At 40.6% G+C, this 13,832-nt stretch overlaps 1 protein-coding gene across 1 annotated transcript in view; it reads left to right on the top strand.

The window, feature by feature from the left end:
* VEPH1 (ventricular zone expressed PH domain containing 1) overlaps positions 1-13,832 on the top strand; it is a 220,850-nt gene that overhangs the window by 79,471 nt on the left and 127,547 nt on the right. Inside the window, exon 7 of the mRNA XM_049099858.1 lies at positions 13,576-13,782. Coding sequence (XP_048955815.1) covers positions 13,576-13,782 — 207 coding nt within the window. The remainder of the gene's footprint in view (positions 1-13,575; positions 13,783-13,832) is intronic.

The raw sequence follows: 13,832 nt of genomic DNA, 5'->3' as shown, positions 1-13,832 counted from the left end.
GCAGCTTCCGAGTAGTGGGTTGGTGCTTCAGTCGTCTCAGGGATCCTGATCCAAGGACAAGGCATTTCCATGCGTCCCCAGGCCACGGTGATCCCCCGGCCCTGAATACATGTGTGACGTGTTGCATGTGCTTCTCACTTAGACTGGAACTTGACCAAGCATCACTATCTTGTACTAGTAAACGGCAGCGGATGACAAGGCGGGTTGTGTTTAAGGAAGGCCAGGAAACCTACAGGCTTGAGTCCTGGTCATGGCTGGTGGCTGCTGGTCTTCAGAACCTGTCGGTCTGCTTCCTGTGTGGTGGCCAAAGCGTGGTCCTCAGACTAGGAGCACTGGGCATCACGTAGGAATCACAATCCAGTCTAACAAGATCCCCGGGTCACGTGTATGCACATGAAAGTGTAAGAGGTACTGCTCTCAAGGAGCCAGACCCTGCAGGATTTGTCTGCCACAGAATCCCTCAGAGATGTACTTATCAAAAAATTTAAGCCCGGATTTCTTTTGCAGTGAGTAGGAGTTGGGAACTTGATATTGGTTCATTGGACTCAGCTAACGCCCCTTAGAAACCATACCTGTGACAGCCGGCTGATCGATGGGCTGTCACACCGAAATGTTCCTGTTACAGTTCTTAGCATTAACCAGAGTGATGCTTGATATCCGCATGAACTCGGGAAGATAACGCATAAGAGATGAGACTGAGAAGGGTGTCTTGACGTTGGTTTATTTCTTGTGAAGTGATAAATCTCTAGTAGATAAAGATATAGCTGTTGCTCTTCAAGGCTAGTACGCTAGAGAGGACTGGAAAATAAATGTCCCCAGGACGGGAGTAAATGGAAATGGTCACTCTTCAAGGTTACGTAGATCCCATAGAGTCTCAAATATCTGGCAGTTCACCCAGAAAAGTGGAAAACAAGCTTTCCTAACTGTCTCATGTCATTGAGGTCTTTATTTCCTGAGGACGGCTCATTTTAGAAAGCTCCTACTGCGCCCTCCATTCTCCGAGGATTTCTTGCACCGACGTCTGCTTTGGAGGCAACCTCCCTCCCTTGCAGACAGCGTCCTTTGTGATGAGGCTCCGCGTCTCACTCAAAAGTCCCCTTCTTCTTTCAAAACCTTTCTTTCCCACCTTCTCTAGGACAGCTCTCCATCCCCAAGGCACTGTCTGGTTACAAACTCTCCCTCCTCCGGGTCTGGTAGGTACAAATTCGTTGGGCAGGAAAGGAGGGTGACGAGAGGAAAGAGTAGAGGTTACAAAGATCTTCTGAAGGAAATGTTCCACATTCCTTCACCTTACAGAGGGAGAATGACCTTGAAGGCAAGATGCGTGGGTTTTACTATCTCGTGTGGTCGATACGTGGACACAGTAGATACAGTGAGGTGACTCTTCTGTTCTGCTGTTGAGAAATGGCAAGAGTGAGTCATGCTATGGTCTGAATGTGCATCCCTCACCCCATCCAATTCACATGTTGCCACCTAACCCCCAAAGTGATGGAATTAGGAGGTGGAGCTTTGGGGAGGTGAGTAGGTCATGAGGATGGAGCCCTCCTGAATGAGATTAGGTCCCCAATAAAAGAGGCCCAAGGGAGCTCTCTTGCCCCCATCCTCCATGAAACCAAACACCACATCTATCAGCACCGTGATCTTGGGCTCCCTGGCCTGCAGAACTGTGACAAATAAATGTTTGTGGTTTATAAGCCACCCAGCATGTGACGTCTTGTTATAACAGCCTGAATGGACTAAGACAAAAAAAGGAGTCCACTCAAGATCTCAATACAACCCCATCGAAGAATCCTAAAAGACTGTTGGACTCTGTTGCCGCTGTTACTAGGAGTCAGCTCACAAATAAGTGGAAAGCAACTTGGAAAGTAATCGTTCTCTTCAGGCTGGTGTATTTCGAGCTTTTGAGCACACACGGTCAGACATACGTCCAAACCCCATGCTATTCGCTGCCCTTCGCGTGCATGGTTTTATTTACTTGTTTATTTATGCCAGTTAAGTTTAAATAAAGGTAAATAAATTTATGTCAGCAAGAAGTTAAGGCAGTTTACTATGAAAACATAGCTTGCTATGAGACCAAAAATAATTAACCCAAGGCAAAAATCCAATAACCGAGAGGTAAGCATTGGGAGGATGGGGAGCGGGGTACGGGAAAACCGATATCGAACTCTCCTGGCCAGTCTCAGGCAAGATTTACGCTTGCCTGAAAACTGCATTTTTCTGCTTTTATTCTCTGCCGTAAGTAATGAAATAGTACCCAGATATTTGCCTCTAACCTATATTTTAGGAGCTAAATCTCAGCTACCATGAATAAAACATCCTGGCTATTTCTTACGAAAATAAGTAGGTGCAAGGAAAGATAGGCATCTAGTGGTTAATTATATAATGAGTAAATTATGTAATGAATAAATTATGGAAACTTCAATTGTAGCTGGTGTGTAATCCAACTGAGGTAAATCTTACCAAATTGCTCCTTTTCTAATGAGCAAAAGCATTTTTTTTTTCCTGGCAAAAAGCTCAAACACAATTTCTCTTTTCTTTTTCTTTCCTTTCCTTTCCTTTCCTTTTCTCCTTCTCTTTCCTTTTCTTTTCAGGCCCATAATAAGCATCTTTCTTCAAAATGGTTTCCATGATTGGGCTAGAAGGTCTGTGGTTACTTTTTCTATCATTTTGCGATTACACTACATTTGCCAAACATATATTGTGTAATTAAAGATGGGCTGCTTCTTGAGTTCTCTAGAAATGTTTCAACACTAAAGGCCCCAGTGGTCTTTCAAAATGTTTGCTTAATTGATGCAAAAGAAATAGTGGAACCATTGTTCAGGGTAATCAGTGAAAAGTCATTTACATGAAGGGACCGTGGTGTAGTGGGAGAAGAAATCCGGGCTCAGTATAATTCATTCTGGGCCCCTTGTGCCCACACAAAAGATTTACCTTTGGGAGGCTAAGTTCCCAAGCCCCCAATTTTTAGAGAGTGAATCCAAACTAAAGAACCTCTAAATCTTTTATCAACTCACAAAATAACACAATGTTAGAAGCACAAATTAGAAGGGCTTCTACAAGCTTTAACATCTGTATTTGGGACTCAATGCAAAGAAAAGATGCTAGAAAATAAACCCTCAGGACAAATGGAGCCCAATCTGGGTTTTCAAATATAATTGTGGCCACACTGAATGCTGTTTTAGGAAAAATAAATTTATTTTTAAATTGGAAAACTTTATTTGACAGCAGATCATGTCCGGTTTTAATCCTCTTTAAAAAAAGTCACGCGAAAAATATAATTTATTTGGCTACATTACTGTCTCAAAAAGCAAAGCATAAAGGTAAGCTACCTTTCACATTCTCTGATTTCTATTTTAAATCCTAAGTCTTTTTGAGGAAGACATAGTAGGCTCCACATTTAAATAAAAGCCATAATTGGTTTATAAATACAAAAAAATCATACTTTTTTTTTTAACAAGGGTGGGGTTTATTTTGGCATTCTGTGCCAAATGCATGCAGTTGAACTGAGTCCAGTTGGTCCTTAATTTTTGCCATCTTACAAAATTTGAGGTTCATTCAAAACAAGGGATACATCTGTTTTCATCAGCTGTTTCTTGACTTTTATTACTGGGACTTATTTTTTTAAATTGTTTTGCCTAGATGGTATTGTTTTACTAGGCATGATTTATTACTCTCCCATGTGCCCACGGAAACTGTGTGTTCCTAAAATAATGCAAACTGAATCAAAAACAAGAAGAAAAAGATGGGAACTTATTTCATTTACATTGGATTAAATAATCATTTAGAATGTGTGAATACATTTTACATTGCAACAGAGTTTTTACTTATCAATGGCAACAAAAATATGTCCAACTACTCCAAGCTGATATACAGAAAAATTGGGGCATGATTAGAGAACAAAAAGAAGAACTGATGAATATGACTTTTTGGAATGCTATTTAAAAAATCAGCTCAAAAAGTTAAAAACCCAAAAAAACAAAAATAAAACAAAACAAATCAGCTCAAAAATTGGAGGATTATCTAACAGAACATTAACAATGTTTTATTTATTTATTCCCTACTTTGTTCCACAAAAGAAGATTTCAAGCAGCTTGCCTTTTCAATATTCTGTTAAAAAATTTATCAAATCTTAGCTTTTGATATTTATAAACTAATGACATTTGATGCCTACTTACTGTGCAAGTATTTTGCATACATTTTTATCCTAGTTTTTAAGATATGCTAGAAGAGCATATTTTTGGGTAACATAACTTTTAAAGAGTAAAATTTATTAGTTGTACATTTAGCTTGGCATTTATAGATAACTGGATAGCTTGACCATTACTGCTTGGCCTACTTCAATAACAGTAACTTTTTGTGGGGTTGGAAATGGTAAAATAGTAAGATATTTTTACTTTAGACACAGGAAAGTATTGGAAAAGACTGGATAATAATTGCCAAGAGAAAAAGATCTAGATAACTCTAGATAATGAGCTAAAACTTGGTTCAGATCACTAAGAAAATCTTAAATTATGCAGTGTTTTTATTTAAGAGTGTAACATTTTTAAAAAGGGAAACAGACTTTTTCAGTAGAATGTAGAGCATATTTTACTTCTAGGTCAACTTTTTTTTGTAGGTTAACGATACAGTGGCCCATATTTGCTGATACTGAGCTGATACTGGGGTTTTGGACATTTCTAGAACTTCCAAACCTTTGTCAATTCACAAAAGGGGTTAATTGGGGAAAATCGAGGACATACAGTGCTTCTGAGACAGCTTGTTTTAGGTTTTGTGATAATTCAAATACGTCGGCATTTGCATTTACAATTTTTGACACTCAGGAAATAATGGGTAACATTTATTTAGCATTCCACATGCCAAGTATTGTTCTGAATGCTTTGTTTTTAACTTCTTGAATCCTCGTAGCCATTGGATGGGGCAGGCACTGCTTACTAATCTGTTTTATAAGCCAAGCCATGGAGCGTTTGCCCGAGGTCCATGAGTGGCCACCACAGTGCCAAGCTTCAAACTCAGGAAGGAGCTCCTGAGCCCACTCTGTGAGCACCACAGTACCTACCGCAAGGCCTGCTCCGACGAATGAGCGTGGATGGGAGGGCCTGATGTGGTCCTGCCCCCTTTCTGTTCCCTGACAGTGGGGTTTGCTCTGTGAATACTTATCCAAAGAAAATCTTTCACATTTAATGACGATTTGAACAGCCAGTACTCTTCTTATTTGCTTTGCTGGTCTTTTACTTGTCATTTCCATTTTCCATGAAGGAAAGAAAGCTTCTGGAAAGCCAAATACTTAACGAGTCCTTTTTTTTCAAGAGATTTTATGCAGTGGAACAATTTAGGTTGTTGCTCGAAGGTATCTCAGAAACAGCTATGAATCTCCAGGAGGGGACCGAGCAGGGGCTAGAATGAAGAAATGTAACACGCTGCTCAGACAGACAGACCAGCTGAATCTAACAGAAAACCAAAGCAAACGGGTCTCTTGTGACTTGGACTCAGTCATCATTTTTTATTTTCTAAAAGGGGGATTATAAACTCATCAGTGAATAGAACATTTGGAATTTCTTCTTAAAGGTTAATTTTCAAATTCTGAGTAGGAAACAGAGTAGGAGATACGGAAAATCTTCCAGTACAATAGGACAAAGAACCATACACTGTCAGCAAGTGCAACTTTACCTGCTCCAGAGTGATTCCAACTGATTAAAATTTTTTCTCATAAATGAGTTACGATTCTCATTCACTCCATGGTGCAGTATGCCAAACCAAATGGATCCATCCCCCTGTTTTAAAATGGCATTTTTCTAACATTGTTTTTTCCCCTTTTATGTGGAGAAGCAAGCAAGCAAGAAAGAAGGATTTCAGAATTGGTCAATGTTACCCATATTTTCGTCTTCCTCTATAAAAAACCGAGTGGTATGCAGAAAGCAAATGGCGGTCTTCAATCTGCACACCTGAGTTGGGTCACATACACAAAACGATCTATAATGGGCAGGAGGATTAATATGTGGTGAAAAACGGAGGTCAAATGGATTTAGATGTGTAGTGACTTGCTACTTACAGAAAACTGCAATTAGTTTAAAGGCAATAAAAGAATCTGCCGATAGTGGAAAGTACAACGAAAGACAAGCTGGGAGATGTGCTGGAGACCAAACTCAGCCTGACCTTAGTAAAGGTGAACTTGCATTTCTCCAGGCATAACCGCAATGGCTTATGGAAGGTCACGTGTTAACAACTTAAAATGTCTTTCAACTCTGACCAACCAAGGTAAAAGCAGATATTTCCTTTTATAGGAGATCCACAAAGATCTGAGATCAATTGATGGATTTTCCTACCAACCTACCAACCCATTTTCCTCCCTTTCTTCCTACCTTCCTTCCCTTTTGCCTTCCTTCCTTCCATCTTCCTCATTGATTTCATATTTGTGAATTCCCCTACCAGTAAGATGTGTTTGTAACCCCAGATCAATACTCAAGGTGTTCCTGAGGTCATCCACAGACATGCACAGAACAGCCAAAAATTTGAGCCACCCAACCCACAGCTTTCCAGGTGAGGTGGAACAGGGTGCTGCTTTGCCTCTTGTTTCAGCTCTTATACTGTAAATAAGTGTCTGTTCTTTTCACGGTCTATTTAGTGCCACATTTTCCCTCATCTTTGTGTTTCTTGCGATTGATTTTGCTGTTTAAAATGTCGCACAAGTGTAGCGCTAATGTTTCCAAGTATAAGAAGGCTGTGAGGTGCCTTATGGAGAAAATGCATGTGTTACCATAAGCTTCACCCAAGCATGGATTACAGTGCTGTTGGCTGGGAGTTCAATTTAAATGAATTAATGATACATAGTACGATGTCTTTAACACACATGAAACAAGGCTATGGACTCCTCAGTTGTTGAAGATGTACGACCAGAGGCTTGTGACAACATCACCCCGTATTTCCCCTAGAAACGGTGCTTCTGTATTTGCTAATTCAGTGTTCCTACTGACTTTGTAGAACATAATCACCTTGAATAATAATAATTGTGTGTATACACAGACACACACAGATACACACACGGAGGTCTATACAGTGATAAATCATTGTATCGCCAACAACGGAAGTCTGTAGACTCACAGAACCCTCTGAGCTGAAATAATTTCCCACCTTCTCACAGACTGCAGCATAAGGTGACCAACTGTGTCAATTTGCCCATTTGCCTTTGACTGAGGGGTGTCCCAGGATGAGGGACTTTCAAATGCTGCAGCTGGGAAAATCCCAGGACAAACTGGAAAGAGTTAGACCCCTATTCTGGAATTTCTCAAAGCCAAAGAATTAGGGTTGGGGGAGGGGGCAGTGGAATCCTTCAGTTCTTGTTCTGGAGCTAGTAGTGCCACCATTATTAGGAAAGAGACTCATAAAATACATATACCCAAGCCATTAAGTGCCCCGGGCCCCGCTCATGCTTCTAAGGGTTCAGGAGCAAAACTTGGGGCCTCTCTGGCAAAGCTTTATTGAGAAAGCATTGACAATATGTTCATTTGATCTATATTTTTAATGGCCCTTGTGTCTCTTCGGTGTGTACAGACTTCACAGTTGAGCTGTGAAGAAATATAATGACGACCCAATAAATAAGCAAAAATAACAGATGCCTAAGAAATTAAATATTTTTATTCAGGCACCTAAATATCTTTCTTTCTTTCTTTCTTTCTTTCTTTCTTTCTTTCTTTCTTTCTTTCTTTCTCTTTCTTTCTTCTTTCTTTCTTTCTTTCTTTCTTTCTTTCTTTCTTTCTTTCTTTTTAATATATTCTTTTCCATGACTTTTTGTATGTTGACAAATGGTAGAGGAGACAAAGTGTGGATTTTAGGATTTAATCTACATTTCCTAAATCAACAAATTCTCAACTTTTCAGAGATTTGTGTCTATACAGTCTGGTGATTCTCAACCCTGACTGCACATTAGGAATTATCTGGGAGGTTTCAAGAACTCCTATGCCTGGACTCCACCCATTACAATGAATTTAAATAAGAATGGGGCGTGGGGGGGCTTGCTGGGCATTAGAATTGTTCTAAAAAGCTTCTCAGGTCCCCTAGTGTGCAGCCTGAGCTGAGGAGCACTCACAAGGAAGACGGTGTTGAGAAAAGGTGTGGGAGCTTCCAGGTTCAGCAGAGAACACTATGATCAGCTGGTGGGGTCTGCAGCAGATGGGACACAGGGACGGTTAGGGCGCCCGGGGCCGGGGGCTGTATTACAAACCATCGTTGTCAGTCCAGGTGAAGTGGAAACATTCAAACTCTGCAATCAGGCGGCTCTTGATTCTCTCCTGGCTCCGCCACCATGGCCCTCTTACCTGGGTAACGTCGGTCAGGTGATTAGCCCTCTTGTCATCAGAATCCTCATCCCAGAGAGCCCCTGTGCAAGATCTGTTGTGCGGATGGAGGCAGCACGTGCCGAGGACCTGGCACACGGGGGCTGCTTAATAGAGGGAAACGATCGGCATCTTCGCGGGCGCCCACATTTTCATTTTTGGCCACTTTCTGAGTTGCATTCTCTTATCCTGACAAAGAATACCAGAGGAGCTTTATGGGATGGGAGTAGCAGTATTTTTAAAACAAAAATGAATAACTGATAAAAAATGAATGGTATGGCCAAGGCAATTTTGTAAGCACATGATCCAGCTCAGGGTTCAGCAGATTAGTGCCTGTGGCCAAGTCTAACCAGGCCCGTTCATTTACTTGTTGCCTGTGGCTCTTTTCCCACGATGGAGATCATATGGCCCCTAAAGCCAAAAATATTTACTATCAGGTCCTTTACAGAAAAAGCGTGCTGACCATCAACCCTAGTTCATCAGTTCTCAGTGTGATCCCTCAGGGGGTCTGTGAGGTCAAAGTTATTTTCACAGTAACACTCACACATCATTGACCTTTTGCATTGCGTTGGTATTGGTGCTGGAAGGACGGAAGCGACGGTGGCTAAAGCTAATGCCTCAGCGCCCATCCAGACAATGGCCCCACAATGCACTCTGTGTCCTTTCCCGCCACACATTTGCAGGAAAAAGCAAACAAAAGCCAATTTTACTTAACTCTGGGTTTCTTAGCTTTGGCACCATTGACATTTTGAGCCAGACAACTCTTGGTTGTGGGGGGCCGTCCTGTGCCTTGTTATCCAACAAGGAGAAGTTTATCAGCTTCTCCGGCCTCCACTCACTCCATACTACCAGCCCTTTCTCCCATTCCCCAGCTGTGACGACCCAAAGTGTCTGTCGCGAGACACTTTTTTTTTTTTAATTTTTCAGTTTCAACTTAATATATGTGACAATATATGGCATATTTGAGTAGCTATAACTCAGATAAACAAAAATTCTTTGGGGTCTTTTATCATTTTTAACTGAGTAAGGAGGTTCAGAGACCAAAAAGTTTGAGATCTGCTGCCTTATTTTATATTCACTGAGTATTTATGATGGTTATATCACCAAATCAAAAATAACGAAGTGATGAAAAACACGATGTAGAAACAAAAAGTACAAAAATATGTGTGTGGGTGGGTTTGGGTTTTTTGATGGGAGGGACTGCAGGTATCTCCAGTGACTACACAGCTTTAGAGACGAAAGGCATGTGTGACCTTAGGCAAGTTAGTCTTCTATTTGTGCCTCAGTTTCTTCCTTATAAAATAGCAGTGATCACAGTACTCACCTCGGAGTATTATTGAGAGGATTACATGAATAAACACATAAAAAGTGTATAGAATAGGCTTGGCACTTAGATTAAGTGTACTCTGTGGGTCAGCTATTATTATTTTTACAATAAATAATTTGTCAGAAGAGATGAGGTCAGGCCTGCAATTAGGACTATACAGGTGCTGCTGACCTTACCCCCAGCGGAGTGATGGAAAGCAGAAAAAATGAAATCACTGGCTCCCCAGAGAGAAAATATCGCGGAGCCGAGAAAGAAATCAGAATCTCCTAACCCCCTTCTTACCCTAACACCACACTTTCTAATCCAAAATCACATCTGTTACCCCCGTAAGGTACATGGACGTGCTCCAAGGTTTCAAAACAAACGATGTGGGGTTGGCTTGGTTTCATATGTTAGCTCCAGAGCAGTTATAATTTTTCTTGTTCCCGCACTGTGATGAATTTTCCCTTCAGCTCAGTTTGGCTGCCAGAAAATCAGCCAGGATTGTGTTGGTTTCAACAGATACCCATTCAGTCACTCTCACCTTTAGGAAGACACAGGCTTTAAAGAATGGGCTGTCTGAGTTTTATAGTGAGAAGAATCCTTAATAAAACCATAGGGACACTTCTTGGATAAGCAAATGAAATATTTGTGACATAGCTTGAAAAAAATGCTAAAAATGAACCTGATTCTGAAGGTGAGGAAGGAAGGGACTTGAAATTTGACATTATGTTCTCATATCTTCCATCTCCCTGTATCCAGCAGGACAAGTTCTACTGTAATTGTTTTCTGTGGCCACTGAGAATGTCGAGTGTAGACTCTAAAACCCAGTTAAATCGGAGCATCACTGTCTCTGTGAGATCTGACTGCCCCACACTATTTAATGTTGACGCCCCCCCCATGGGACACCCCAACCCGCTACGTTTTTCTTTGAGGCGTATTTCGTCATCCAACACATTATATGTTTTATATAAGTATTTTGTTTACTATCTGCTCGCCGCATTGTGATGCCGGAGGCTTTTATCCTTTTCCTTCAGTAACGTGTTCCTGGCTTCTGAAACAGAGCCTGGCACAGGGTAGGGACCCCCACATTCAGCTTTTGCTTTCAAACAGGGAATGGGAAATGTCCCTGTGATGCCTTGCATACTGTGAAGTCACACATGGAGACCGTGCATGAATGAAAGCATCTATGTTTTACAAAAAAACCTATTAGACTCCAGAGCATTTAACTGTCATTCTGCAACCTGCCAACTGTAGGAGCCAAAATATAAAGTGAGCTGTCAGGAACTTGTTCCAATGGTCTCTATTTTTTAGTCTTCTAATATTCTCACCCCTCAATGAATAAATGTCTCTTCAATTAGATGTCTCGCTCACAAAGTGAACCTCTTCCCATACACCCAGATGGAGCACTTTGACTTAGTGGTTCTTTAAAAATAATTATGAAGGGATTGATTGGCAGCTGCCTCCAGATCCCCAAGAGATGTGTTCCAGTACAATTGCACATGAAATCTTTGAAAACCTAGTTAAGTATTAAAGACTAGGGAACTTCACTGCTTAAATCTGTTCAGTAATAAATATTTCTTGTAAAGCACAAAATTCCTTTGCAACTACATATTTTATTTGTAAAGTCATATTTTGGCATATAAGTTTCATTTAAATTAGTGAATCAAGATTCATACGCTGGGTGTAGACTCTACAGGCTCAATTCTCTGCCAGGCTGGTGATTGATGTTGAGAAATAACCCCTTCAGGAGACTCGACTGGTATACATAACCATTAGGGAATTATGAATGGAAAGGGGGGATTGCAAGTCCCTCCGAGGCAGAGTCCACCTCTTATTCACCTTTGTCATCTAGAATCTAGCACAAGCATGTTTTAGGGATGCGATACCTACCTGGTGATTAAATTAAAGCATGAATACACAAATGATCAAATGCAATCAAGTACTCATGAGACTTTTTAAAAGTCTATAATGCAATGAAAATTTGGACCGCAAAGGTCATTAGGAATGGCTTTATGGAGGAGATAGGGTGGGAGTTATGTCTGGAAAGAAATTAGGGCTTCAAGTGCTACAACGGGTCAAAGGGAATATCTAGCTAGAAAAGTAATTTAGACCTATACACCTATCCATCAAAATGATTTTGAACATCAACATCTAGCATATATTTATTTATAATTATATGTATATTCTACTACATTACCATAATGAACAGTTTTTAAATACATTTAAAAAATAGGATTCTAAAGGAAGAATTAAAGATGAAATAAGCCATATTTTAAATTATCTTTATTAATTGTATATCATTATTTATATTGCATACAGATCATTATTTATATTGGGCATGGTCCAATTATCCTTTGATAATTTTGAATTTTTGGCTAACTTCCAGTCATGTTGGATGAAATCATGGTGCCTCCTGGCTCATGAAGATATAGATATAGGAGACCTATATCTAGACGTTTACTTGTTACTCATTCATGCCTGCATTGTTCATATTGTCCTTTATCTTCCATTTCTCTGAAGGAACCTATTTAACCTACTTGTGAGCATTAACTTGGTCAAAGGTAGATAATATGATCCACTCACTTGACCAGGCACATGGAATCTGTAACATGTTCAATGATGCTTAAAACGAAGAAACAAGTGAGAATACCCTGTGGAGAGGAGGTAAACCTTGCACACCATGGCCCTGTCTGACAGAAGGATGGATCAAGGGGGCCACTGACCAGCCACATCCTTGCAGGCAGAGTTATTGAGTCACAGTCATGGAGACTGGCCTGAGGAGGACACAAAATTGGGAAGAGTAGATGCCTGGGGTCAGATCTCTAATGGTAGTTGAGAGGTTATGACCTGACAAGATAGGCATATGAGACTGTGTATTTTTAAGAAAGGAATAATGGGGGAAAGGTTTTCATTTAAAAAAAAAAAAAGGTTCTAAAAATCAGGAGAAAAGTTAAACTCTCAAGCCAATTCAGAGGCACCGTGAATGAGACATTATTTAGCTTTCCCCAGCTCTCCCAGATCCCCATAGAATTGTCATCTGTTGGTCAGGGAACTATGTTTTTCTTTTAAAACACAGATTTTTGTTTTTCATTATTCTTTTGTTCCCCTCCAGCTTTAATTGATGTGTAATTGACTAGTAAAATCTTAAGATATTTAAAAAGTACAATGTGGTGATTTGATACACATATTCATCACGGGATGATTCCTCTACATTGAGTTGGTTGATGTATCCATCACCACACATATTTACCTTTTCTGGGCAGTGGGGGCGAATGGGGAGGGGTGCTGCAGGTAAACGAGAACATTTAAGTTCTCCTCTCAGCAAATTTCAATCATACAATACAGTGTTATCAACTATAGTCACCATGTTATACGTGACCTTATGCAACTTACAGCTGACAGTAAGCTTGTACCCTTTGCACAGCCTCTCTTTATTTCTCCCACCCATCCCTGTCCCCTAGTCCCTGTTTATATGAGATCAACTTTAACTTTTTTTTTTTTTAGTTTCCACATATAGATGATACCACAAGGTACTTATCTTTCTCTGTCTGGCTCATTTCACTTAGCTTAATCCTCTAGGTTCATCCATGTTGTTGCAAACGACAAGATTTCCTTCTCTTTTTTTGTGACATAATTGTGGATGAGTAGTATTCTAATGGAATACTACATTTTCTTTGTCCATTCATCCTTTTATGGACACATTGGCAGTTTCCATGTCTTGGCTAGTATGAACAATGCCACTATGAACATGGCAGTGAAGAAATCTCTTTGGGATGATTTTGTTCCCTTTGGATAAATATCTCTAAGTAGGATTGCTGGCCATATGGTAGTTATATTTTTTCATTTCTTGAGGAACCTCCATACTGTTTCCCATTGTGGCTGCACCAATTTACGTTCCCACCAACAGTGCACACTGTTTTTCATCGTTCTTGTCAGGAGAGAGCCAGAAGCTGCCTGCCATTCCTGGTGAGTCAGTTGGCCAACATGGAACATTCGTTTCATCATATTCTCCTGCTGGAGATCAAGAGCATCACCGATACTTTCTCCTCCATCCTGGGCCCTCAAAGCAGAGATATCTTCCGCATGAGCAACAGCTTCACCACTGTTGCCAGGCTCCTAACCCAACAACTGGAAACTGCCAAGGCCAGGAGCAAGCAGGTAAGCAGGAGTTCCTGTGTACCTCAGGGGTGTCA

The sequence above is a fragment of the Canis lupus genome, chromosome 23 (genome assembly GCF_003254725.2).
Source record: "Canis lupus dingo isolate Sandy chromosome 23, ASM325472v2, whole genome shotgun sequence".
Classification (NCBI taxonomy): domain Eukaryota; kingdom Metazoa; phylum Chordata; class Mammalia; order Carnivora; family Canidae; genus Canis; species Canis lupus.
The sequence above is the reverse complement of the archived record's forward strand: the minus strand, read 5'-3'. Positions and strand labels throughout refer to the sequence as shown.